This window comes from Haliotis cracherodii, unplaced genomic scaffold, assembly GCF_022045235.1.
Source record: "Haliotis cracherodii isolate W230 unplaced genomic scaffold, xgHalCrac1.p SCAF_13, whole genome shotgun sequence".
Taxonomy (NCBI): Eukaryota; Metazoa; Mollusca; class Gastropoda; order Lepetellida; family Haliotidae; genus Haliotis; species Haliotis cracherodii.
This window is the reverse complement of record NW_027266268.1, coordinates 22,035,295-22,061,675: the sequence shown is the minus strand read 5'-3', so window position 1 is coordinate 22,061,675 and position 26,381 is coordinate 22,035,295. Positions and strand designations below refer to the sequence as shown.

The 26,381-nt window shown below is 40.3% G+C and overlaps 2 protein-coding genes across 2 annotated transcripts in view; one reads left to right on the top strand and one right to left on the bottom strand.

Annotated features, from left to right (window-relative positions):
* LOC139459763 (DNA (cytosine-5)-methyltransferase 1-like) overlaps positions 1–13,807 on the bottom strand; it is a 44,481-nt gene extending 30,674 nt beyond the window's left edge. The window contains exons 1-10 of the mRNA XM_071241424.1: positions 13,727–13,807; positions 11,964–12,012; positions 11,118–11,225; positions 10,317–10,754; positions 9,534–9,633; positions 6,811–6,904; positions 6,048–6,158; positions 3,839–3,971; positions 2,427–2,533; positions 1,407–1,525 (exon numbers count right to left, since the gene is read on the bottom strand). Coding sequence (XP_071097525.1) covers positions 1,407–1,525; positions 2,427–2,533; positions 3,839–3,971; positions 6,048–6,158; positions 6,811–6,904; positions 9,534–9,633; positions 10,317–10,754; positions 11,118–11,225; positions 11,964–12,012; positions 13,727–13,779 — 1,312 coding nt within the window. The 5' untranslated portion in view covers positions 13,780–13,807. The remainder of the gene's footprint in view (positions 1–1,406; positions 1,526–2,426; positions 2,534–3,838; positions 3,972–6,047; positions 6,159–6,810; positions 6,905–9,533; positions 9,634–10,316; positions 10,755–11,117; positions 11,226–11,963; positions 12,013–13,726) is intronic.
* An 851-nt stretch (positions 13,808–14,658) lies between these two features.
* LOC139459056 (FIGNL1-interacting regulator of recombination and mitosis-like) overlaps positions 14,659–26,381 on the top strand; it is a 29,069-nt gene continuing 17,346 nt past the window's right edge. The window contains exons 1-9 of the mRNA XM_071240499.1: positions 14,659–14,691; positions 15,888–15,989; positions 17,436–17,475; positions 18,460–18,548; positions 19,043–19,138; positions 20,628–20,762; positions 22,737–22,823; positions 23,926–24,001; positions 25,533–25,617. Of these exons, the coding sequence (XP_071096600.1) occupies positions 15,900–15,989; positions 17,436–17,475; positions 18,460–18,548; positions 19,043–19,138; positions 20,628–20,762; positions 22,737–22,823; positions 23,926–24,001; positions 25,533–25,617 (698 nt within the window). The 5' untranslated portion in view covers positions 14,659–14,691; positions 15,888–15,899. The remainder of the gene's footprint in view (positions 14,692–15,887; positions 15,990–17,435; positions 17,476–18,459; positions 18,549–19,042; positions 19,139–20,627; positions 20,763–22,736; positions 22,824–23,925; positions 24,002–25,532; positions 25,618–26,381) is intronic.

Here is a 26,381-nt window from a genome sequence, read left to right as displayed (position 1 = left end):
TTCACACATTGTACCCATGTCGGGAATCGAACCCGGGTCTTTGGCGTGACGAGCAAACGCTTTAACCACTAGGCTTCCCGACCGCCCCTCCTCAAACATGAAATGACAATGATATAGTTGCTCATACTAACGTCAAGATGATAAGTACATTACTTAACCCTGTGTTATGACAAGTGGAGTTGTTTAAAATCTCTAACAATTTGTCAGGACACCTATCCTCAAATAATGTCTGACTTTTTTATAGACGAGATGATCAAATAATTCTGTCATTGATTATCCCTGTGTTATGGGTTTACGGAGGCTTAAGAAACATTCGTAATTTTCTTGGTAATCACAAGAAAAACAGTCACACATCTCACTCACTTTGTCTAAAAAACAGGCCATCATCTGAGTATTTACAATGTCTGTGTGACTCGACTAGTTGTTTTAGCGCTAATAATCGAGATAAACATGGCAGTCTGAAAATGTATGATGTCTGAAAACCTACGATCCGACAATAATTTGTGCTGTTTTGAGTGAAAGTCTACATATCCAGTGCTGCCTGGCTGAAGAGAGGTCGATAACTTTGTGTCATAATTGGTTACTTTAGGATTGTTCTATGCAATTAAATTAATTATATTTCTTGATAGGCAGTAAACTGATGTAGCCCTTGTACGAGTAGATCATACAGGTATCTGTCTAAGCTCTCATTAAACTTCAGCAATACTACTTTTTGAAAATTAATACAAATTAAGACATAATCGATGCATGGACCGGCGTATCATGCATCGTGTCTCGGAGTGTAACTTTGCATGGACCGGCGTATCATGCATCGTGTCTCGGAGTGTAACTTTGCATGGGCCGGCATATCATACATCGTGTCTCAGAGTGTAACCTTGCATGGGCTGGCATATCATGCATCGTGTCTCGGAGTGTAACTTTGCATGGACCGGCATATCATGCATCGTGTCTCGGAGTGTAACTTTGCATGGACCGGCATATCATACATCGTGTCTCGGAGTGTAACTTTGCAATGCATCATTGCATTGGTCAATCATGACATTCCAGAAGGTCACACTTATCAAAAGGATGCATGACAGTCTGCAGCAATTTATTCTTATCACCAAAATCTGCCTTCGGTTTCTTATTGATTATTTGACGAACTGACCTCCGAGAATTTGGTAGGTCCTGCATTTACGTTTTCAAATTTGAGCATGAAAGTAAAGGAATTTCGAGGGGTTCCAAATACAGCAGAAGACAAGGACCACCTTTACATCAAACACTGCATTGCAAACGTCAGTGACGACAGTGACGACAGTGCAGTGCAAGAACTCACACTCAAGGCCAATTTTTGATTCAATAAATGTGTGTGAGGACAAGGTATGTAGAACGTTTGTGGCCCACAACTCTGTCTGTCTTTCCCTCACCTTCCGGGGTGACACTCTCGTCGTAGATGGGCTTGATCACTCCACTGAAGTACAGCATGACGTTCTTCTCGATCAGGCCGGAGTCAAAAGGGCAGAGATGGGTGTTCTTGTCGTAAATACTGAAAGAGCGAATTGGCCAAGATGCATGATTTTCTTGATCATAGTTGAGGTGTATGTTTTCCTGGGTTATGTTATTTAATCTCTATTAACCAATGTTAATTCCCATACTATTACTTCAACATTTCCAAGTTTCGTGATCTGCACAACTTGTAAAGTTTTCAGGACGAAAGTAAAAAGACTCAGTACAACCACTTTGACCCCCCACCCAAGTGTGTTGCATAATGCTGCTCTCTTACTAATATTCCAGATATGATGGTTGCCTGTAAATAATCAAGTATGGCCAGCATGGTCTAAAATATATTTAATTTCTTGTTTTGTTTGTTTGTTGTTTAACGCTGCACTCAGCAATATTCCAGCTATATGATGGCAGTCTGTAAACTTTCAAGTCTGGACCAGACAATACAGCATGATACAGTGAATGACATCATGAGCATCTATCTACGTAATTCGGATACGATGACCAAGTCAGTGAGCCTGACAACCAGATCCCGTTAGATGCCTCCAACAGCAAGCAGGGGTTGCTGAAGACCAATTCTAACCTGGATCTTTGTGGGCGTCCAAAACATATGACACAGATTTTCTAGTGCTATTTCCTCTTAGTCCCATTCTTCCAATACTTTGCCCATCATTTCACAGGAAATGGGTCACCTCACAACCAAGTTTGTTGTTTCTTTTCTTTAACGCTGTAGTCTATCTTACAGTGGCTACTACATACTCAAGTCAGGGCAACACAAACAAGAGCTCACTATCTACCAAGTCACTGAAGCTGACCACCAGAGTGACTGAGCTACCTCTCACTACCAGTATAGGCTACTGGGAACCCATACCCGGCGTGTATCTACATAAAACTACTTGAGACAAACACACGATTTGTCACAGTTTGAGCACTGGCCAACATACCTGAAGTCTGTGATCTTGTGAGTGGGCCTCTCGTCACTCTCCGCCACCATCTCGTCCCCAGTAAACAGGGACAGCTTGGGGTCAAACAGCCCTACGCACTCCTCCACCTGCAGGGACAACAGTCAGTCAGTCAGACACTCGTATCTTCAGTCCTTACCGTTTGCACGAGCCTCCCTAACCTTGGGGACAATGATCATGCATCGATTTAACTGCTGGCCCATTGCCAGTTCAAATTACAAATGGCATTCTGAAACGTAAAGTTGATGGCCTGTCTGGCTAGTCAAAATCACCCCTTCTCCATGTATATTTTTTTTAATTGGACAATACTCGTGAACCACGTAATTTTCATGAGAATTTTTTTTAGAGGGAATGAGATCGTATGCATGGCTAACTCAAAGAATGATCTATATCATCTTGGTAGAGTGACAACTGGCCACCGTTTTGTAATGCGTACATCTTCATTAGCTCATAAAATGAAATGAGCCAAATGTAAGCCAAGACAGTAAAAGACGTTTGAGGGAGTTTGAAATTGTTCTCCATTAACTGAGAGCGGAAGGTCCGGGGTTCGATCCCCGACCGCGTCATACCAAAGGACGTTAAAAGATGGTACTTGTTGTTACCCTGTCTGGCGCTCGGCATTAAGGGCCTAAAACAAGGACTGGTTGGCTCGGAGTCAGTATCCTGTGTCTGAGTTGGGTATTCATGTTAAACTGCGGCATGGTATATCAGTGGGCTAGCACTATAAATCGACATCAGTTCGGACTTGTACAAGCAGCCACACACACATGCATGCACATCGCTATATGAGTGCAATAATCTTGGACGCAACGTTAAACCCAATTCACCTCACCTCTGCCTTATAAGCCTGGCAATGGGGGCTGGGAACAGAGCTGCATTGTAAATCACGCATACCCTATTCGACGTAATAAGCGCCCAGGGCGCTCTCAAAATTAGATATAAGGGGCTCTTATAAGAATATAATTTTGGTGAAAGAGTTGAAAGATCCTAAATTTTACGGTTTATGTTGACAGCCTGAAATGATAGAAAAGAAAAGTCTGTGCGTATTATACACAACAGATATATTTTTTCCACAATTTAATTGCACCTAGTTAAGGGTACATGTAACACACGAGTGCGTATTATACACAAATAAATAAGTCTTGTGTACATTGATCAATCGGAAGGGTGCTAATTGGGATTGTTCACTGGCCAATATATTGGCAAATATCGCCGTGGGTGCTTATTACGTCAAATACGGTAAATCAGATCAGAAATCTGTGAACAATGTAATGAGAGATGCCATTGCTTGAATAATCCATGCAACCTCAGAACATCATACGTATCATGGATCTAAGTGGTCGCCATGACAATGACAAACTCACATCCCTCCAGTTCAGCTGATAACAACTCACCGCCTCATCTGGGTCCCCGGGAAACAGTCGGAGATCAGGGTCGTCCAGCAGCTGTTTGCACTCCCGACATTTGATGGGAATCACCGACCGGGAGGTCACTGGCTTAGTCTCCTCCTTCACCTCAACAACCTCCCTGAAAGAACCAATGCAGCTTTATTGCAACAGAACATCAGTCAACAATAGTTCAGAATTCAAGTTCCACAAGTGCAGCTCCTTAGACGACACCCATGCCCCCAGGTAATTATGAAAAAGTACAGTAAACATGGCAAACAATGTCATTTTATCACTTTACAGAATCCCTTAAAATGAATTATTGGGGGGGTCACCTGGACTCCAATTGTTGTGAGTCACGGTAAAACGTTGACTTTAGCCACTAGTCTGAAGCCCAAGCCTGGTAAACCTCTGTTCAGCCTGGTACAGCTAATAATCTATGTAGTAACACTCAAGTCAACTGGAAATGATGCTAGGATTTTCCACTTAGACTAGGACCATGGCAGGCATATTGAGGTAAAACCGTCATTTTCTTCTAGAGTTTGTGCAAAGAACTTATTTCCTTTAGTATCATGGTAAATGGAAAGGTATCTGTAGAAGAATCACTCCTGAATAACGTCAAACAAAAACAACAACAAGGATATAATTACATAATATCAAGCAACGTATCCCCGTGTAATACGAGGGAAAGTGAGGGATCAAGGACAGGTAACACCCAATTGGTAACCAGGAGCAAGGGGCACCATGGAGGTAGGAGACGCAAGTTTTGGGTTCTATGGTTTAGGATCAAAGTGAAGAAGAAAATAATTGTGGGTTGTGTCAGGATAAGAAATTATTACTTATTTTCTTATTTCAGCATCACGCAGCATTGTGCTTCAAACAATACAAGGATTAAAACAAAGTCTTGAAGATCCATTTCTTTTACTGGTGCTGTTTCACAAACATAGTCCTCAGTGACATTCAAGTCTAAATACAACATCACATGATGCACAACTTTCAAACTTGAAAACAAAATAGCCATAAGCATTACATCACTTCTTGGAGCTGACATTCACAATTTATACAATATTTTAATCACACAACTGTAGTCCATAAGTACACCACTATTTCAATGGAATCATCATGTCGCCTTAACGTGTCCAGCTAAACAAAACACATGACCACATTGTGAATGACAGCCATTACACAGCAGAACATTGAAGTTCACAGATCAATTCTTCTATCTTCTTTGATTTCCACAAGTCTGAAATATTTCCCAAGATATATTTCTTGTACAGTGTTGCATGCCAATTTTCCAAAGCCTGTGATGAGAAGCTCCTGTAGCATCAACAACAGACCCTCTGTGAGTTGTGAATACAGTGTACCAGTGTCGCTTGCTAATTCTTGTGTATCCAGGTTTTGTGTTCCAAAGTGTCCTCATATTCTGGTCTGAAAACTTCACAATACTTGCCCGTATCCTCTCTAGCTTGATGGAAATGTAACCACTTGGCTTTACGCTCATATCGATTGATAATAAAAAGTTTTGGTTCAGTTTTCCCGGTAGTATTTCGCCTGATGAGACTGGAGTTGGAACTGTCTGCAATAGGACTGTGTATTGACCTGGATTTTGTATTGCAATATATTGCCATACTTTAACCTTGCAATAAATTGCCAATTTACATTTCATATCCCAGCAACGATCAAGGGAGATAATAGGGTCACAGGGAAGCGAAAGCTCCTTCCCAGCTGTGAGGAGCTTGATAGATTGCGATATGTACGCGCAAATTGATAAAAACATTGTCAGACAAGTTGTATCTGAAAGATACTATTTTCCCTCTTAATATTAATTAGGATCACATAAATATAATTATTTATATTTGCCCCAATATATTGCTACATTAACAAACGTATCGCAATACGTATTGCTGAAGATTTGCACCACAATATACCGGTGTACAATAATACCACACATCCTTAGTCTGCAGCGAACTGTCTGCAGCGTCACAATCAACAAATGTCAATCTAAAATTGCATTTGCTTCAGATTGTTTAGTGACATTTGAGCCCACATTTCCAGTTTCATTGTCGACTCTGTGAAATGAAAATTCCCCCTGTGGACTGAATCAACTCACTTTAACCAATGAAATACTCACTTAATTCAAGTTTTAAGAACTTGAACAAACATCTGTCAGTTCAACTGGAAGACACTTCAAAACCACCCTGCCCTGCATTTCTCTTACCTATCATCCTCCTTTTGTTCCTCGCCATCGACTCGGATACGTTTTTGGTCCGTCTCTTCCTCAGATTTCACTTCAGTCTTTTCTTCTTCCACTGTGGACTTCCTCTTTGACCTGTGAAGTCAAATAAAACCCAATCATGTCATGTGTAGGTAATACCAGTTGCTGTAGAAACTGTTATTTATAAGTATATCAGTGGCAGCAAATGACTGCTAGTGACTGGAGTTATCTGCCCCTGGCTGTTGTTAACGCAGATGGCAGACTTGTTTATTTGAGATGATTTCATGCTGTATGTTTAACATAATATGTTGATCATGCATTGATCTTGTGTGGTTCACTCACTTATTTCACAAATTATTGCTGTGAGAACTGGTCAACCTTTGCATTTCAATTAGGAAATCACTTCATAACAATGTGCAGTATTCAAAATTTCAAACAACAAATTTCCTTTGCTATAAGTGGTAGAATTTCAATGGGCAAGTGTAAATTTCCATCCCTGTTGCTGACAGACGATAACTTAAGCCCTCAAACCGTATATCAGGTCACATTAGCAACTAGTGGTTGCACTGTTTATTTGTTGTTTCACGCCGCACTCAGCAATATTCCAGCTATATGACGGTGGTCTGTAAATAATCGGGTCTGGACCAGACAATCCAGTGACTAACATCATGAGCATTGACGACGCAATTGTCATACGATGACATGCATCAACCACTGTTGACGGCCACCATGTCAAGGTTATACCCCTGCTTTACAGAACACCTACCCTTGTCCTTTGCCAAACATGGAGGTTATCGAGGGCTGACCGTCACCCTGAGACTTCCTTCCTTTCTTTGATCGGCCTTTTCGTGAAGGTGTATCTGCAAAATATTCAATCAAAACATGTCTACAAGCAGTCTCAAAATAAACACATTCCATCTCAAAAATACATACCACAGTTTCTGAAAGAAAAAAACCAGAACAAATGAGACGTTGAAAAGTTGTTATGTGGGTACGACAGTATCAGCCTGTCTCTTGAGACAAAAGTACCGGGGGCCTATTCTGCCCGAGGAGACAAGCAGGGGTACTCGACACGTATTCTACCCATATACCTCCACAGAAAGACAAGCAAGGTGTGCAGCGGTCCCATACTACCCTATGGCTAGATGGGGAACTTCTGATACTGCCTTAGATTCATGGGAGGTCTAGCATGGGTACTTGATATTGTGCCCTATGAACTCCCTTGGGAAGACTAGCAGTGGGTACTCGGGGACTTATCTAGGCCTGTTTTCGGACCTAAGTCTGCAGCAAATGTCAGCAGAAATTGGAATTCCTTTTCATGTTAATATAGTTATATGAAAAGTTTTGAGTGAGTATGGTTTTACGCTGCTTTTAGCAATATTCCAGCAATATCACGGCAGGTGACACCAGAAATGGGCTTCACACATAGTACCCATATTGGGAATTGAACACGGCTCTTCGGCATGACGAGCAAACACTTTAACCCTTTCGCCCCGACTGCCCGATTTATCGGGCAGCATAAACCGTGTCCCAGAACCCGGCTGCCCGAAAAATCGGGCGAGAACTGTCCAAGCCCCACACCCGGCTGCCCGATAAATCGGGCGGCGCGAGCGTGTTTACAAAATCGCTCTTTCTACTTCCTTTCTAGTGTGTAATCTCGTTCTAAATATGGAAACGAGATATACACGTGATTGACACGTCATTCTATGGAATTTCCCCGTCTTTTTGGCGCGAAAATCGCGAATGTCACCTGTTTTCGCGACAGGTATTTTTCTCGCTTGAATCGTAAATCAAGCGTAATGGCGGCCAACTACGATTCGGTTAGCGATCAGATGATTAACAACGACTCTATCGGGAATAATAATGTGTTTGAATTGAATAATTTAAGCGAAGGGGAGAGGGAATTTCGCGAATATTTTGGTGAAGATTTTGACGGTTTCGACGAGGTGTCCCCCCCGCCAACCTTCAAGAATGGGAGTGGCAGAGGGACCACAACAGTGGAGACATGAGGGATTTTGAAGAGGCGACCGGACTCAAGAATATATATATATTGACACGTACGGTGAGTGAAGAGTCATACTATTGATTTTTTCCAACTGTTTTACAATGATTCTGTGTTTGAACGGATTATCAGTGCGACGAATGAGAATGCAGCCTACACGTGAACGAGCGATCACAACAACAACAAAGGTGAGTGGCATGACGTATTTGTTTCTTTTTTTTTTAAATTATTTTTCTGATCGCAATCCGAATTGTAGTTTGCCGGTTTGTCGTATGTCCTTATATTTCGCTCAATTTGAATAAAATTTATTTCTATAATCATGTTTGTTCTCTTGTTTTTTTACATCTTAATTTAAATTTTAGTAACTGTATAAATTATTTATTTATTAATTGATTTAATAAAGTACTGATTTAATTTATTATGCAGTTGTAAATAGCAGTGTATTGTAAATATGTTATCACAACTTTTATATTTGCAGAACTTGAATTTACGATCTTTCTGTCCTTTTACAATCTTTCCCTCTTCAGATCAATCTGTGATATCTTCCCTGTGATGTCATTCTTATAGTAGCTGTGGTTCAATGTTCATGTAATGTGATAAATTACTTTTTAAAAACTTAAATACTTAATTTTTGTTTCAAATCCTGAAAAAGAACAAAATAAATCAAATATTTGTTTTTACCTGTGTTAACGAGTTTACCTGCGTTAACAAGTTTACCTGTGTTAACGAGTTTACCTAAGAGACTGTAGGTGTATCATAAGTAATATGTGACATCAGTATAGAAAACAAAGTCAGTACCAAGAGTTGTAAACTTGTTTATTTGTTTACAGATGTGCATGAAGAGAATTTACCTGTAACACCTGCGATTACCTGTGCCGTCCAAGATGACAAGACCACTGTGTTATGTTTACCTTGTATCTGTGATTTAGTTTTGTGATTTTTAATACAATATGAGCCAAAATTCATTGTCTGTTTTCATTTTTTCAGTGTTTTCAAGTTTTATTTCACTTGTAAACACCTGTAATTAGATAATGACAAAGGTTAGAGACAATAACAACAAAGAATATTAAAGTATACTTAATCCTCTTTACAATGGTATATGATCAATGTATATTAAAAGCAAGTTTCTGGTAGAAAAAGTGCATCAAAAATGATGGTGTGATTTTCTAATAATACTGCCAGGGAGGCCAGTGTACAGGCCTTGTCAGTGTCAGGGACTGCAGGGTTTCAAGGGACATAACTCTGGGGCAGCCAGTGATGAAAGAGTTAACCACTAGGCTACCCGACCGCCCCTGAAAAGTTTTGACGAGTATTTCACCAACATCAGGACCAGTAAACGGGAAGAGGCTGTAAAGATTAGTTTTACATTATCAAATGTAATGTTAATATACAAATTGAATTTTGAAATACCCTAGAATCCCCATGGGAGAAATAGTGTGGGGTGCTTCATACTTATGCTGCCCTAAAATGGAGTGCAATGGACCTACTTCTGACATTCTCCTTGTCACACTCTCCTCCCTTCTTCCTGATGTGCTCCTCTGCATCGTCCGCCTCCGCCTCCACCTCCATCACTTCAACGCCATCAGCCTTTAATCAAATTTGGTTTCCTCATTAGGCAAAAGAAATAAGAAGATAAATATTTGTGTTCCAGGAAACAGGACCAGCCCTTCGTTTCACTTGCGAACAAAATGTTTTATCACAGCTGGAAACGAATGTCAAGAAACCAATATGTAACCTTAAAAATTAAATAACATCAGAAGATGATAAATCCCCCCAGCCACAACAGCAAAAGGCACCACTTCAGTCCCTGGTTAATTATGGATGGGGGAGGGGATGGAGAAACTGCAGCACCACAATCTGTGTGTGAATGGGGCCGAGGTGAGCATTTTCTGCCATTCCAATAGCACTTGCATTGGGAAGATTATGGTTTGTTGTTTAATGCAGTACTCAGAAATATTCAAGCTATATATCGTACAAATAATCGAGTCTGGATCATACAAACCAATGACTGAAATTATGCAAACCAATGATTGATATTATGCAACCTCCCACGCAGTCAAGGGTACAATGACATACAACCGATCAATCAAGTCTAGAGTCTCCGATCAATTTAGTCCCCTCACACACAGTGACACTAGCATAGCCTGCTGAGTTATCCTGACAAATCCACACAAGGGCGTAGTGAGAAGAGAGAAGGGTGCTATGTGTATTTTAAAGCTTTACATGTCTGAACAAATTACTTTAAGTACAAGAAAGAAAAACATTGTAACCTTATCATCTGTTGAATCTTCTGTCATCTCAGTTGAATCGGAGGCAGAGCTGCCATTGGGTGCCGTGGAGCTACCATTAGCACTTGTGGTGCTGGAACTTCCGTTAGCACTTGCAGAGCTTGAACTTCCGTTAGCACTCGCCAAGCTTGAACTTCCATTGGCACTTGATGTACTGCCGTTCGCACTTGATGTACTGCCGTTCGCACTTGCTGTACTGCCATTGGCGCTTGCTGTACTGCCGTTCGCGCTTGCTGTACTGCCATTCGCACTTGCTGTACTGCCGTTCGCACTTGCTGTACTGCCATTTGCAGAGGATTCAGTGCCATTTGAACTGCCATTTTCTTGTTCCTCTTCAACATTTTTCAGTTTTCCTACTTCTTCCGGTGTAGCAGTCATAAAACTGTCCAGAAGCTTCTCCAGTTTCTTGAAGTATCCTTTCTGTAATCAAGCATCAAAACATCAACATGACTTGGGACAAGTGCCATCAAGTGGCTGTCCGGAGGACAGTGAAAGTCGGGAAGGACTTCTTGCTCGTTCATAATTGGTCCAAGACGATTAATTGGATGAAAACTCATGTCTAGCCCTGCTATGATAACCTGTGTCTGTAAGTTCACACTGGAGGATGCATTAACACCCGATCCCGTTAGTCGCCTCTTACGACAAGCTTAGTCACCTCTTACAGCCAGCATGGGTTGCTGAAGACCTTTTCTCAACCTTTATCTTCACGGGTAATTTAAGATCGCTTGAATGACGGGAATGGATCCAGTCGTAAGTGTAGGTTTACTGAAAAGCTGTACTTACCTCTGTGACACTTTCATCTTTCAACTCCTCGTCCAACTCCTGGACCTTTTGTCGGATGTCATCCGTGTATAACGGCTCAAACAATCTGTGTTTCTTCTTTAGGTAGCCCTGTATAAACATGATAAAGAAGTTAGTGCAAGAACTGTTAATCCCAAAACATATCAGTTTTAAGCATTCTGTCTATTCTATTACCATGATTAGCAATAGCATATACAAGGCTCGAAATTACAAGTGCTGCCATGCCCATGGCACAGACAAAATAGGAGTGAGTGAGTAGTGTTTTACACTGCTTTTAGCAATATTCCAGCAATATCACTGCAGGGGCCACCAGAAATGGGCTTCACATCTTGTACCCATGTCGGGAATCGAACCCGGGTCTTCGGCGTGACAAGCGAAGGCTTTATTTAACCACTAGGCTACCCAACCAGATTTTTTTTCTAATTTCAAGCCCTGAATATACAATGAGTAAGATATATCTAGAAATGAAATAAAATCATGTTACCATGGTTATATTTCAATCAATAACCAAAATCCTGATTGATAATGGAAATATATCTAATCATTGCTAATTGACATTCTTTCCTAATTGCTTCATCTGAACTTAGCTTCTAATCATCAGGCTAATGATTTAATTTGAATTTAATGTCAATCATGTCAGTGTTCATCAATGGAAGGATGTCGAAAACTTCAAACAAGCATCGTGAAAGGACAAGGGAAACCTCTACACGTATTCTAAGAATAGTAAGATGCAATTGCAGGTCATTTTTTCCATTAATGTGATGGAACATGATATAGCCTAGGTAGAAGCATCTTGTTCCATTTGCACTCTATAAGTTTGACATGTACCTTCTGCGTGATATCCCCTTCACTGAGTTCTTCATCCAACTCTCCAAGCCTGAAAATATCACAAATTCATTCAACGTGCAAGGTGTTTCACTGACCTAATTTCTTTACCCAACACTACTAACCATGGACATGAAGATGCTACATCAATTGACGTATTATATGTCTGTATACCGACAAGGTCCCTTGGCTTTGGTTTAATTGATTTCCTTGGCAACACTATGCACTGCTAAATGTACCCCACCCTGTCTTCTTCAGTTCCTGTCCCTGACAGAACTAGCTTCAAACCTCCACGATAAAGCTGGACTTGTGTCAGTTGTGTTAAAATTGTTCAGGTATATGTAAATTCTTAAAACGTGCCCGGGTGTATGTAAATTTTTAATCTAAACGCATTCATCATGTTCATAACCCTATAAATGAGAAATATTTTACCCCCAATCGAAAGTACTTTCATAACACTATGCAATATATATTATTAACTTAGATGTGGATCCAAACAGCATCTTATGTAAATGAATAACATATGAGGTTTACCTGTTGACAGAAGCTAATCTTTAACATGTTTAAGAAAACACTGTTTCAGTTGACAATTACTTATGGGCTTCTTGATCCCAGTAGTAATTAAAATGGAGACTGGTGATTTTTAATTAACAATAAACATCCGCCCACAACTATGCAGTGACTGATATTGGGATATTGGTTCTTGTTTTAATGTGATGTGTTTGATTGTGTGTTGATGTTTGTTATGTACTTCGTGAATGTTATAGAGAATGAATGGTTGATAATGGTTGTGAACATGGTGAATACAACGACTGCGTGGTGATAACCTTGTTTATGAAACCTCAACCACGTCTTCTTTCTCCTCTATTTCTATGCGATGAATTGGCTTCTACAGTGATGATAGTGTGACATCACACAACTTGTTATTGTTTGTTTGTTTGTTGTTTTGTTGTTTAACTACGCACTCAGTAATATTCCAGCTGTATGACAGCAGTTTGTAAATAATCAAGTCTGGACCAGATATAGTTTGTTGACGACCACACATTTTAGATAATCTTCGTACTTTCTTGGTTGGTTTGTTGTTTAACCCCGCAATCAGCAATATTCCAGCTATATGACGGCGGTCTGTAAATAATCGAGTCTGGACCAGACAATCCAGTGATTGATATCATGAGCATCGATCCACGCAATTGGGATCGATGACATGCATCAACCAAGTCAGTGTGCCTGACAAACCGATTCAGTTAGTCGCCTCTTACGACAAGCATAGTCGCCTTTCAGCATGGGTTGCTGAAGACCTATTTTACCCGTTCTTCATGGGTTGAGAGAGAGAGAGAGAGAGAGAGAGAGAGAGAGAGAGAGAGAGAGAGAGAGAGAGAGAGAGAGACATCGCGATATAAACAATGCCGTTTAACAAAAAAAAGTATTTTTGGAAACCTATTATCCAAAGATAATAATTTTATTGTCTTATATATAGGTCTATAGACGAAATAGGGTTAGTTTCCTATGGTACGAAATTATCGCAACCCGCTGAAAACATGCCGTGACATTTTCAGATTATTAGACATCGTATGAATTATAGTTATTGTAATCAGTTTTAGTGTTCAAGAATTATTCCTTCATCTCATGGTGTCAGGAACAAATAGGCAAGACTACCTACCAGACCAACTTCAGTTCAGTAGTTGGCGGAAATAATCTGTACAGATATCACCTTTTTTCTACAGTAGGTGTAATTCATGATACTTTGGCAAGGGCTATCAACTCACTTTCTCTTGATGCTGTCGGACAGCTGGGGAGGTTGCACTGTTCTACCCGGCATTTTTCTCGTCTTCTTCTCAGTGTGTGACACAATCTTTCGCGCCACCAAGTTCCCGCAAAATATTTGCAATGGGGTCATCTAAAAGGTCATTTCCGGTTCATGGCTCGTTGTATTTACTGCATATCCCAATTAATAATGTCATGAAGTGGATTAGGAGTTATTTTTTATTTGAATTAGGGTGAGCGTGACGAAGTGAATATATTGATCGCTGAGAAATAATAACTTAAAATCCTTCCTAATTTCTTCTGTACCCTTCACTTAAGAAAATGGAATAAACCGGAAGCTATCAACACTTGTCAACAACAAGTATGGCGTAGCAGACGAAGGCGGCAAATTCAACTTATTATATCTTGAATGTAACATAGGTTTGTTGATTATACATTCTCTTTCGAAGACCAATATATCAAAGGCGTTTAGTTATTTCTAAAACAATAAATTATTCATTGTCGATGATGGATTATAGAAGTCACTTTCTTTAGTGCAGATGAAACATGAATGTGTCCCCTATTATCGTGAGGGCAATGCGGAGCAAGGTTTCAAAGATTGAAGACAAGTCAAATGTCCCCTTAACCATCCAGAAACTGAATAATATGCATGCCAAGGTCCGATTGCAGAGGCATGTCACATTGCTTACAATTAACTGAAGTCTGCTTTCACATGTTCACTGGTTTAGCCCCTAATGCCCTATAAACACCCAATATGAGACCCAGGTCATTGATGAAAACAAACAATGAGATTTAGGCCTAGTCATATATACTTCAATATTGTCACAAGATTTCCTCACCCAACATTTTCATACCCATTCAGTTTTCCCCAGTGTACAAATTTTGACAACGAAAAGAAGTCGGAAGATAAGGAAAATCAAGTTCATTACACTGTTTTGATGAAGATTATTTCCCTTGTTCCCATGGTGTAAGTTATTTGACAAATTTCTGTAATGTTAATATTTTGTTTGCATGACAACACATTTTCCAGTATGGCCTGAGGAAGCTTGTTTGAGCTGAATTACTCAACAGTAAATGGATTGATTCAGTTTATGTATATACTAACGGGGGAAATTAACTGTGCTTCATATGAAGTGGTGTGAATGTTATTGAATATAATATAATATTGTCCTTCGTCTGATCAATGTTTGATCATAATTTATTGACAAAACCTATACCTGGTAACAGGAGAGCGAGCAACATGCCCTAAATGAAGGGTTGTGTCACAAGTCAATTATCAATATCATTATCAGGATTGGCCACCATTTGCGTTGATACAGGCGAGGCAGTGGCACTGCATTGAAGATTGAAAACAGCCTGGGGGATGTTGTTCCAATTGTCAACCAAAGATTGGCTCAACTGAGTTAGTGGTAACCTGGTAACGGTTGGTTCTAATCTTTTCCTTAGGCATTGTTCCATCTCATCCCAGACATGTTCTATAGAGGAGAGGTCTGGAGAAACAGCTGGCCATTGCAGTACAGCTCCCTCAAAAAGTCTGTTACAACACATGCAACATGTGACCCGTGAAGATTCCGGGGTAGAATAGGTCTTCAGCAACCCATGCTTGCCGTAAAAGGTGACTATGCTTGTCGTAAGAGGTGATTAATGGGATCGGGTGGTCAGGCTGGCTGTGTTTTTGTATCACAATTGCGTGGATCGATGCTCAGGTTATCGATCACTGGATTGTCTGGTTGAGACTTAATTATTTACAGACCGCCGTCATAAAGCTTTGATATTGTTGAGTGCGGCGTTAATCAACAAACAAACAAACATTAGGGAGAATGAAGTTACACTGATTATGACATCATGCAACAGCTACTTTGATTATGACATCAATAACAAGGGACAGTGCAGGTGTACTTAACATTTTGTATGAATAGGGATGATGACTGCAATTTTATTAAGTGGTTGTCTTTGTTGGCGTATTAAACTGTTGACCACATATCCAGGTGAGCTACAGTGCCATGGTCACTATTTTTAACATTTTTTGATTGATTTCATACCTTATATAATGGATTTGAAACCCGAAGCAAGCACAGGTTTTAAGAAATGGGAGGCATCAAATCATTGCTCACATTCCTCTAACTTCAATATCCTCCTAATGAATATGTGACATATTTCTAGGTTCTGACAGAGATGTCACAGGCAGCCTTCCTGGAAGATGTGGTGAGCTGGGATGAGAAGAAATGTTTGGAGAACCTTGACGAAGCTCTGCCCAAACTCGTTGTATCCTTCCTGAATATACTTAAAGAGTCTTTAATAACAATGGACACCAAAAATGCTTCTTCAGAACCATTCCTTATACATTTTTATAAAGATTAAGTTAGCTGACATCCAAAACTAACCCAGGTTTCATACTCTTTGTACAGTGCTTAGGACAATATGAAGACCGGTTCACTGGACTGGCCGCACTTAAAAGTACTGGTACATTCAATATTTTCCTGGTCCTATCAGTTAGCTATCATGTGATTCATATCAACCAATGGATAAGCTTGGCTAAATATAGTGAAGGAACCTCCCAGCCTCTTGCAATAACAAACACGCTAAGACAGTAGTCATTTTTTTAACAGCATTGATTTATAAATGTAAATGGAGATTTGGGCAATATTTGTATTTCAAGTTAATAATGTCAGACTCATGTTTACTGCTGGTTCAGTGGACTTATAAGGTTAAATTTTCCTTTTACATGGCTTATTTAACCAGGAAAGTACTGGCAATTACCTGTTAAGAGAAACACCTCAAGAGGTAGAGATGATAGCTCCTGTAACAAGTCACTGCTAGATGAACCATCCCATAGACTAACACATTACGTTTGATATATTCCTTTTATGTAATTCACATACCGTATTCGACGTGATAAGAGCCCAGGGCGCTCTCAAAATTAGAAATAGGGGGCTCTTATTAGAATATTATTTTGGTGGAGAAAAAAAAAACAGAGTTGAAAGATAAATTTCGTGGTTTATGCTGACGGCCTGAAATGTTTATATATGACAGATATATTTTTCCAGAATTTAATTGCCCATAATTAAGGGTCCATATAACACGAGTGCGTATTATACAAGAATGAATAGGTCTTGTGTGCTTTGATCAATCGGCAGGGTGCTAATTGGGATTGGTCACTAGCCAATATATTAGCAAATATCACCATGGGAGCGTATTAGAACGGGGCGCTTATTACGTCGAATACGGTATATATTATCAGGCTTAACAAAATAAAAGAATAGGTTCTCACACAATTATGGATATCAACTTTTTTAATTACTGTAAAGGCAACGTTTCGGTATAGCTCCTTATGTACCAAATGTTGCCTTTACAGTAAATAAAGAAGTAAACTAGTATGTAACCAAATAAACAGTTGTGAACCATCAACCTGGGAAAGGGCTCCCTACATAAACAAGCATACAAACTCCTATTGCTGCCTTTACCATAACAAGAGATGTGCATTCAAGCAGTGTCAATGTAAAGGGAAGTAACTGTGTGCTATATTGGATCGCATTGTTTTTAAGTATTAGGATTTGAATATTTTTTTTAAAATGGAAATAAAAACAAAAGGTGCGGCGGTGCCTGATTTCCAAGACTATTGGTTTTGTTAGCCTTCAGAAGAAATGTAGTTGGTCCGAGTTACTTTGCAAATGATGGTAAGATGTTATTCGATCACCTTAACTATCTCAGACATGCTTACATCAAGTGAATGATATTGAAGAAGAAATTGGTGAGTTTTATGAAAAATGTGTTATTATTTGCAGTGAAATTTTGTAATAAAATCCAAATCATCCAAATTCAAAATTGTAGAACTTTTTTGTTCAGTATGTTTAATAGTATCCATCAATGTGTCTTTTCTTACTCTGTGTGTGTGTGTTTGTTGTTTAATGCCACATGCAGCAATATTCCAGCTATATGATGACAGCACCTGTGAATAATTGATTCTGGACCAGAGAATCCTGTGATTGTGCACAACAACCAAGGTACACTGACAGCGACCAAGTCAGTGAGCCTGACTACCTGATACACTAAATTGCATCTCAGCCAGAATTGTGGGGACCGATTCTTACTTGGAACCTCCACAGGAAATATTTCTTCCTCCAAGTAGAATATTATCAGACACAGGATAAGGGACAGGCAGCTGTTTTGAAAGCTGCTTATTTACCAGGTTTTGTTTGTGATTTTGTAAGAGTTCAGTTGTTCTCAATCTCATTAAAATCAGACCTTAGTTCTCGCTACCGCTAAACAAAGATCTTAGGACATCCCATTACGGGTCACGTCAGCTTGACCTTGCGCAAACTTTGACCGACCAATGGAATGACCAATCAGAAACCAGCTTTCTCGTGCTTTATGGCACAAATTTCAAATTGGCGACTATGCTTCGAAACATATTTTGACAAATTCTCGATTACAAATTTGAAACCTGAACAAAAAAACATTCTGGAATGACTAATAGATGGTCTAGAATGTAAGGATTCAGTCATTAAACCCGTAACTATCGTTCAGATACCCCATGTTAAAGTTAAATCACATTCCTACAGTCACTTTCATAATCTGGTAAGCGATGCACTGATTGGTCAGATGAAAGGTCATTCTGACGTGACCCCTAATGGGATGTCTTCAGATCTTTGTTTAGCGGTAGCGAGAACTAGGATCTGATTTTAATGAGATTGAGTTGTTCTTGACAGATAATATTTGTCAAAGTTTATTTCAGGTATATTGAAGATAATCTGCCACTCTTTCCTTCCGTGCGTGAAACAACATGAAGCTGAAAAGAAAATCTTTAGCAAGATTGCCGGCAAGGTAAAAAGAATGACCTAGCTATCAACAAAACTGAAACAATGTTCAGTGTGTGTTTATTTAACCTCAAAGATAGACACTGCCACTAGTCCGTTTTTTATTACCGTACAATATAGATCTTGATTATCGATCAGATTATCATGACTAGAGGCTGCCATTTTATTTGAAGCAAATGCAAGGTATATGAGAGGTGAAATCTGATTGGTCAATAGGGAGGATATGGAAGGGGCATAACTTGTAATTTAGCCACTGATGGTGCATGATCGAGTGGGGAAATTCCAGCCTTGTTCGGCAAGGGGGAAACTGGACTTTTACATCTTTTCGAGGCAAGAGGTTTCACTGACTTTTAAGAAATAAAAACGTCTTGCCTGATGTTGTGATTACTTGTATAACATTAAAACGCTTTCTCACAAAGAAATAAAAAAGTCTTGCCGAATGTTATGAATACTTGTGTAACATGCTAATGTTATCTTATTCTGTTTGCCGGCTTATTGAAGACTTGCAAGAATTTCGACAAGATTCTGGACGGCATTCGAAGTGGGATCAATCAAGGGACACGTCGCGCAGCGGGAGAAATAACACAGTCCCTTGAGGTGATTTTACATTTGCTTCACTCTTTCAGCAAACCACATATTTTTTTACTTGACAATTCAAGCAATGACAGGGACTTATCTAGACTTGTTCAGAAGCTGATGTTTGGCCACAAGTCTGCAGCAAGTTATCGTAAAATAATTCCAATTCCTCAGAACTGACGATTTTTGAAGGAGTGAGTGAGTGAGTGAGTTGGGTTGTAACGCCGCTTTTAACAGTATTCCATTTATATCAGGGCGTGTCAGCTTAATGTAGGAGGAAAGCCCGAAGTGATGCGAGTCTCAGACGTTTACCACTTCGGTGAAATCCACGAGCACAGGTATGGTGCTGACAAACCTAGAAACATAATCAGGGCGAACCTGGATTCGAACCCACAATCATAGGTTTCTGGCGTGCCCAAGGGACGCAACTCTGCACAGCGAATTGCGGCGCCTGAGACGACTGGGCCACCTGTTCCCCCGATTTTTGAAGGAGGAAACTGCTGTTTTTTAGCTCACCTGACTGAAAGTCAAGAGTGTTGTGCATCGTAAGCATCTTCAATAATATTGCAACATGAAAACAACATAGTCGACCTTGACATCAATGTTAGTCCAAGGTCAAGGTCACCACAATGCTAAAGCAGTTATCATGTTTGAAAACTGAGAAAACTTGGAAATATAAAATATTAGAACGAATGTGTGTATTATGTACTTAAAATTGTAGATACTGAAATTATTTTGTAGAAAGATTGAAGGCTGCAATACATGAAAACATCACTGCTTTAAACATTTCAGAAAACATGAAATATATTGATAAAAACTTTAGGTAGTATGGTTTTAAGATAAAATAGTTGATTAAGCATATCCTCGCGACTACATTTATAGATCTCAATAAAGGTGAGCATCTGTACCTGTGGTTTATTTTCAAAGCATGTATATGTAATCTCTATCACTCGCTCATCTACATGTTTTTTTGTTCAACGCCACACTCAGCGATATTCCGGTCTGTAAATAATCGAGTCTGGACCAGACAATCCAGTGGTCGCAAAGAGTCCTTGGATAGGTGACTGTGTTCAGCAGCTTGACTCCTGAGAGCTTCTAGAGCTTTGGTCCTGCCCCACACTGAAGCACATGTCACACATTTGTATCCCCTTGGGCAAGTGACTGTTTGAAACATGCCTTTGTGCAATAAGCAATGAATGAGTACCCAGTAGAATGAGATGATAATGTGACTGTTAACCTCACCTCACAGGTAGCTTGGATTGTATACTCCCAAGTGAATTAAGAATGAAAAATCGGGGGCACACTGATCCATAGACCATGGTAATAATAATGAAGTGCATCAAGCATTGCTCATGGAGTTATGTGCTTTATAGAAGTAGTAGTCGTAGCAGTAGCAGTAGCAGTAGCAGCAGCAGCAGCAGTAGTAGTCTACTACTACTGCTTTGTTTTTTCTTTCTTTTTATTTTTATTATTATTATTATTATTATTATTATTATTTATTTATTTTCAGATGGCTGTGGAGGTGGTGGATTGTGTAGAGAGCTGTGTGAGGGGTGTGTCCAGCAGTCAGCTGGAAGTGGAGCATGTGCACTCTCTCCCTGGCTGTACAGTGCACATACTGGCGGGCTCGTACACTCATTGCAAGGTCGGAAAGCTACCCCCGTTGCAACCCCCTGTGTGGATTCCGGGTTGGAATAGGCCCCCAAGGGGATTCTGGGTTAGAATAGGCCCCTTGTGGGGATTCCGGGTTAGAATAGGCCCCCAAGGGGATTCTGGGCTGTAATAGGCCCCCAAGGGGATTCTGGGTTAGAATAGGCCCCTAAGGGGATTCTGGTTAAGAATAGGCCTCCAAGGGGATTCTGGGTTGGAATAGGCCTCCAAGGAGATTCTAGTTTACAATAGGCCTCCAAGGGGATTCTGGGTTAGAATAGGTCCCCAAGGGGATTCTGGGTTAGAATAGGCCCCCTGTGGGGATTCCGGGTTAGAATAGGTCCCCAAGGGGATTCTGGGTTATAATAGGCCCCCAAAGGGATTCTGGGTTAGAATAGGCCCCCAAGGGGATTCTGGGTTAGAATAGGCCCCCAAGGGGATTCTGGGTTAGAATAGGCCCCCAAGGGGATTCTGGTTTAGAATAGGCCCCCAAGGGGATTCTGGGTTAGAATAGGCCCCCAAGGGCATTCTGGGTTAGAATAGGCCCCCAAAGGGATTCTGGGTTAGAATAGGCTCCCTGTGGGGATTCTGGGTTAGAATAGGCCCCCAAGTGGATTCAAGGTTAGAATAGGCCCCCAAGTGGATTCTGGTTTAGAATAGGCTCTCAAGTGGATTCTGGGTTAGAATAGGCCCCCAAGGGGATTCTGGGTTAGAATAGGTCTCGAAGGGGATTCCTGGTTAGAAGAGGCCTCCAAGGGGATTCTGGATTACAATAGGCCCCCAAGGGGATTCTGGGTTAGAATAGGCCCCCAAGGGGATTCTGGTTTAGAATAGGCCCCAAGGGGATTCTGGTTTACAATAGGCCCCCAAGGGGATTCTGGGTTAGGATAGGCCCCCAAGGGGATTGTGGGTTAGAAAAGGCTCCCTGTGGGGATTCTGGGTTAGAATAGGCCCCCAAGGGGATTCTGGGTTAGAATAGGTCCCGAAGGGGATTCCTGGTTAGAAGAGGCCTCCAAAGGGATTCTGGTTTACAATAGGCCCCCAAGGGGATTCTGGGTTAGAAGAGGCCCCCAAGGGGATTCTGGTTTAGAATAGGCCCCCAAGCGGATTTTGGGTTAGAATAGGCCCTCAAGGGTATTCTGGGTTATAATAGGCCCCCAAGGGCATTCTGGGTTAGAATAGGCCCCCAAGGGGATTCTGGGTTAGAATAGGCCCCCAAGGGGATTCTGGGTTAGAAGAGGCCTCCAAGGGGATTCTGGTTTACAATAGGCCCCCAAGGGGATTCTGGGTTAGGATAGGCCCCCAAGGGGATTCTGGGTTAGAAAAGGCTCCTTGTGGGGATTCTGGGTTAGAATAGGCCCCCAAGGGGATTCTGGGTTATAATAGGCCCCCAAAGGGATTCTGGGTTAGAATAGGCCTCCAAGGGGATCCTGGGTTAGAATAGGCCCCCAAGGGGATTCAAGGTTAGAATAGGCCTCAAAGGGGATTCTGGGTTAGAATAGGCCCCAGTGACCGATGCTCGTTGAAAGAGATGGCTCAAGAGACGGATTGTCAGACTTAGTGACTTGGTTGAGTGCATGTCATCGAACCTTGATAGGGTAGGTCATTGCTCATAATATGAAGACAAGTTTGTCTGGTCCAGACTTGATTATTTACAGGCCGCCGTCATAGAGATATAATATTGCTGAGTGGAGCGTTAAACAACAAACAAAAGATTAAAGGACCTTCCCTGGAGTTTGAAACATGTTCCTTTGAAATGTCCCAACTTTCAATACTTCACCATGAAATGCCAGAGCCGACTTCTGGTGACACTTCGCCGAAGACCCGGTTTCGATTCCCGACATGGGTACAATGTGTGAAGCCCATTTCTGGTGTCCCCCTCCGTGGTATTGCTGGAATATTGCTAAAAGCGGCGTAAAACAATACTCACTCACTCTGATGACACCTGCTTCTTCTTCTTCCCATGCAGGACAGCGGCGACCTGTACAAAGACCTGCTGGGACTGTTGTCTGAACCTCTCTCATCCCTCTTCCGTAAAGCTCACAGTCTTCAGATGGTAAGCACATACAGATGGCCACATAAGATCTTACTGGCCTTTTAATTTTAATTAGTTAGTTTAAGTTAGCAGATTGTTTCAGTGTAGGTAGTCAAGCATTTTTTATCTATTCTGTCAGTTTAACACATACAGATGGCCACATAAGATCTTACTGGCCTTTTAAATTTTAATTAGTTGGTGAGCAGATTGTTTCAGTGTAGGTAGTCAAGCATTTTTTATCTATTCAGTCAGTTTTGTAAACCCAATAATATAGGGATCACTATATTGCAGGGTTGTACCCTTGTTGTAAAACTGGGTGTCCTCTGGACTTCCTATTATAATCTAAAGGATTCTAATGGAAGATGTACGGTCAGAGGTTGCTGAAGGTGGTTTTGTCCAGGTGTGACGGAAATAGCCGAACGTGAGACTGCAGACATGCCAGACAATAACATGGCTCACTATATGTTCTTTGATGGGACATGGTATAACTCAAGCAGTAATCATAAAACTTAAGTTAATTTAGAGTCTGGTTTTTTTTCAAACCCTTGTTAATATAAGCTGATAAATGTTCGTGTCAAGATGTTTACTTCTTCTTGTGTTCCAGGCTTTTGATTTTGTTGTATCCACTGATTGTGTTGTTCAAGGCTTGGACTGTAGCAATATGCGGTGAAAACAATGATGTATCTGGTAGGGGTGTCACGATAAATCAAAATATCAATATATTGCTATTGGTAAGCACTTAAAGTCATTAAATCGATTGTGAAATCAGTTTCCGATCAATAGTATCGATTTCAGTTTGGAATATTAATAGGTTCGATTGTATTTACCATATCAATAAAATACATGCAATGCTGTTCAAATTTGTTTTTCTTTTGATCATGAGTGGTAGTAATTTACACATGTTAATGTGGAAGTTTCTTTTTCTTAAATCATTAGGGTAAAGAAAAAACACATCAGTCATATCTCAAACTTTTTACTATTATCGCAATAGTTGCTTGCAATATCAATAGTTATCGCAATAGTTTCTTTCAATATCAATAGTTATCGCAATAGTGATTTCCAGACCAATAGTCACCCCTAGTATCTGGTGTGTCTACTACTACCGGTAATTGCTGTGTTCCAGGCGTTCCTGAACATGTTTGACCGAACAACCATCGCTGGAGAAGCCTCGGACCAAGATGTACAGGATCTATGTCAGGGTATGTCTGTCACACAGTAGAAACGTAAATAATCTTTCTCATTGCTGTTTTAGACTGCAGTTGGCAATAATCAAGCTATACTACTCAAAGGAAGTTAGAGTACACCCTTTTTCATATGACTACAGTTAATGTGTCATGGCATGACAGATAAGTATAGTCATATGAAAAAGGTGTTCAACTAGTGGTTGACAGAACACTATTCCATAACATTGGTGTACGATGACACACAATGAGCCAGTTCACATATGTAATTTACCCAGAGCTCCAGATAAGCTTTTGGTGTTGTGGGTATTTTACCCATGCATTTTAAAATCATTGGGTATCAGAAATTCTTTCTGGGTATTCAAATTTCTGTTAACCACTAGTTTTTACACATGTGGGTATTTAAGTTAAATATTTAAGAACACTATTCATCTAGTCCCTGCAAACTGATGTCGTTTTGAGTTCGAGAGCTTTATAGGACTCAAAAATACCACGATACTTCCACAAGAAAGTGTGATGGCAAATGATCATGATGTAACTGTCATCATGGAGTTTGGCAAGGTTGACGGAATGCCCATTTATAATTTCAAAATAAGTTGCTGATTTGCTAATCAAATATGCAGGGTTACTTCACAATATTTTGATGATACGCACAAGTTTTATTTTTGTAGCGTATCTGTAATGTTCATTGCGTATTTGATACGCTTGGATTTTATTTTACTGCATATTTCTCAATTTCTGATGCGTCCAGCTTATCTGGAGCTCTGTTTACCCCATCCACATTTTACTGCAATTCTACCTCATGTTAGGCAGTTAGTACCCACAGCAGCCTGGAATCCTGGGAAATCTCAAAACATGAAATCTGATGAGATGGTAGTGGTAGGGGGTGATTTACCTGTACATCACCTGACTTAATTTCCACATGGCTACTGTACATGAAGTACTGTTTATGACCTGATATTGCAGCAATAGGTAGCTATTGTTTCAAATCATGATTTGGAAATTCGGTATAGTTGTGATATAATTTACAAAAGACCCGTGAAGATGGGGTAGAGAATTGGTCTTCAGCAACCCATGTTTGCTGTATGTAATGACTATGCTTGTCGTAAGAGGCGACTAACAGGATAGAGTGGTCAGGCTTCCTGACTTGGTTGATGCACGTCTTCGTTTCCCAGTTGTCTGAGACCTGCATCACTTCGGGCTTTCCTCCCACATTAAGCTGACACGCCGTGATAGAACTAGAATACTGTTAAAAGCGGCATTAAACCAAATTCACTCACTCATTTCCCAGTTGCTTAGATTGATGCTCATGTCAATCACTGGATTGTCTGGTCCAGAGTTGATTATTTACAGACCACCATCATGTAGCTGAACTATTGCTGAGTGCGGTGTTAAACAACAAACAAACAAACAAACAAACAAATCATTTACAAACTTATGCTAGTGAATGTTTATATTTTAAAATAAATTTTGTTCTGATCTTGGTGTGTCTTCGGTCTTCTTGGTACGACAGCTAGTTCAAGGTGTGTCCTATGGTGCTGTGTTTCAGTTTGCGACGGCTTGTTCGAGGTGTGTCAGATTGTCACTGCTCTGGACATGAAGGTGGTGGTCAGCCTCTGGAAGGCCGTGTCCAAGTGAGTGAAAGTTTGCTGAATAATGCAAAATAGAACACATCTCCACAAACCAGGGTTCAAATCCCAGATTCACTCTGATTATTTTTCTAGGTTTGTCACCATCGTATCAGCGCTCATGGGTTTCAACAAAGTGGCAAAAGTCTAAAATCTGCATCACTTCAAGCTTTCATCCCGCATTAAGTTAAACTCACTCACTCATTAAAAATAACTTAAATGATATTCCCATGATATTTTATTTTAAAATAAGCAGCACAGTTAGGCAAAAATAATGACAACTGAATCAAGACGTGATTTATTTCTTATTTTTTGCGATATTTCAATATTTATAATGTCGGAATGTGGGCAGGTAACTTTGAAGATGGGCAGGCAATATTTATGGGTCACCTGCTCAACTGTCTTAAGTGGTTTTTAAAATATTAAAAAACCACTGAGTACACATCTTTGTGTTCAGGATATCATTTGATTCTTTGACAGTTATGTCCCTGCAGCTATGACCCCCATTTAAGTGAGCCATCTATACAGTCTATGAGTAAAATACCTACTTGCCCAAATTTGTCTTTTGGCATAATTTTCAGTTAAATTTTAGTGTTAATATTTGGACTTTTATTTGCTTATAGACTGTAGTTCATGTAACCTGAGCAGATGTTATGCTAGATAAGTATACATGTGATAGTGGTCTGTCCCTGGTGTTGTTGATATGCTTCAGAGTAATACAAGCACCTGCTGCAGGGTCAGCTGGACATGTGTTGCATGATAAGGCACCT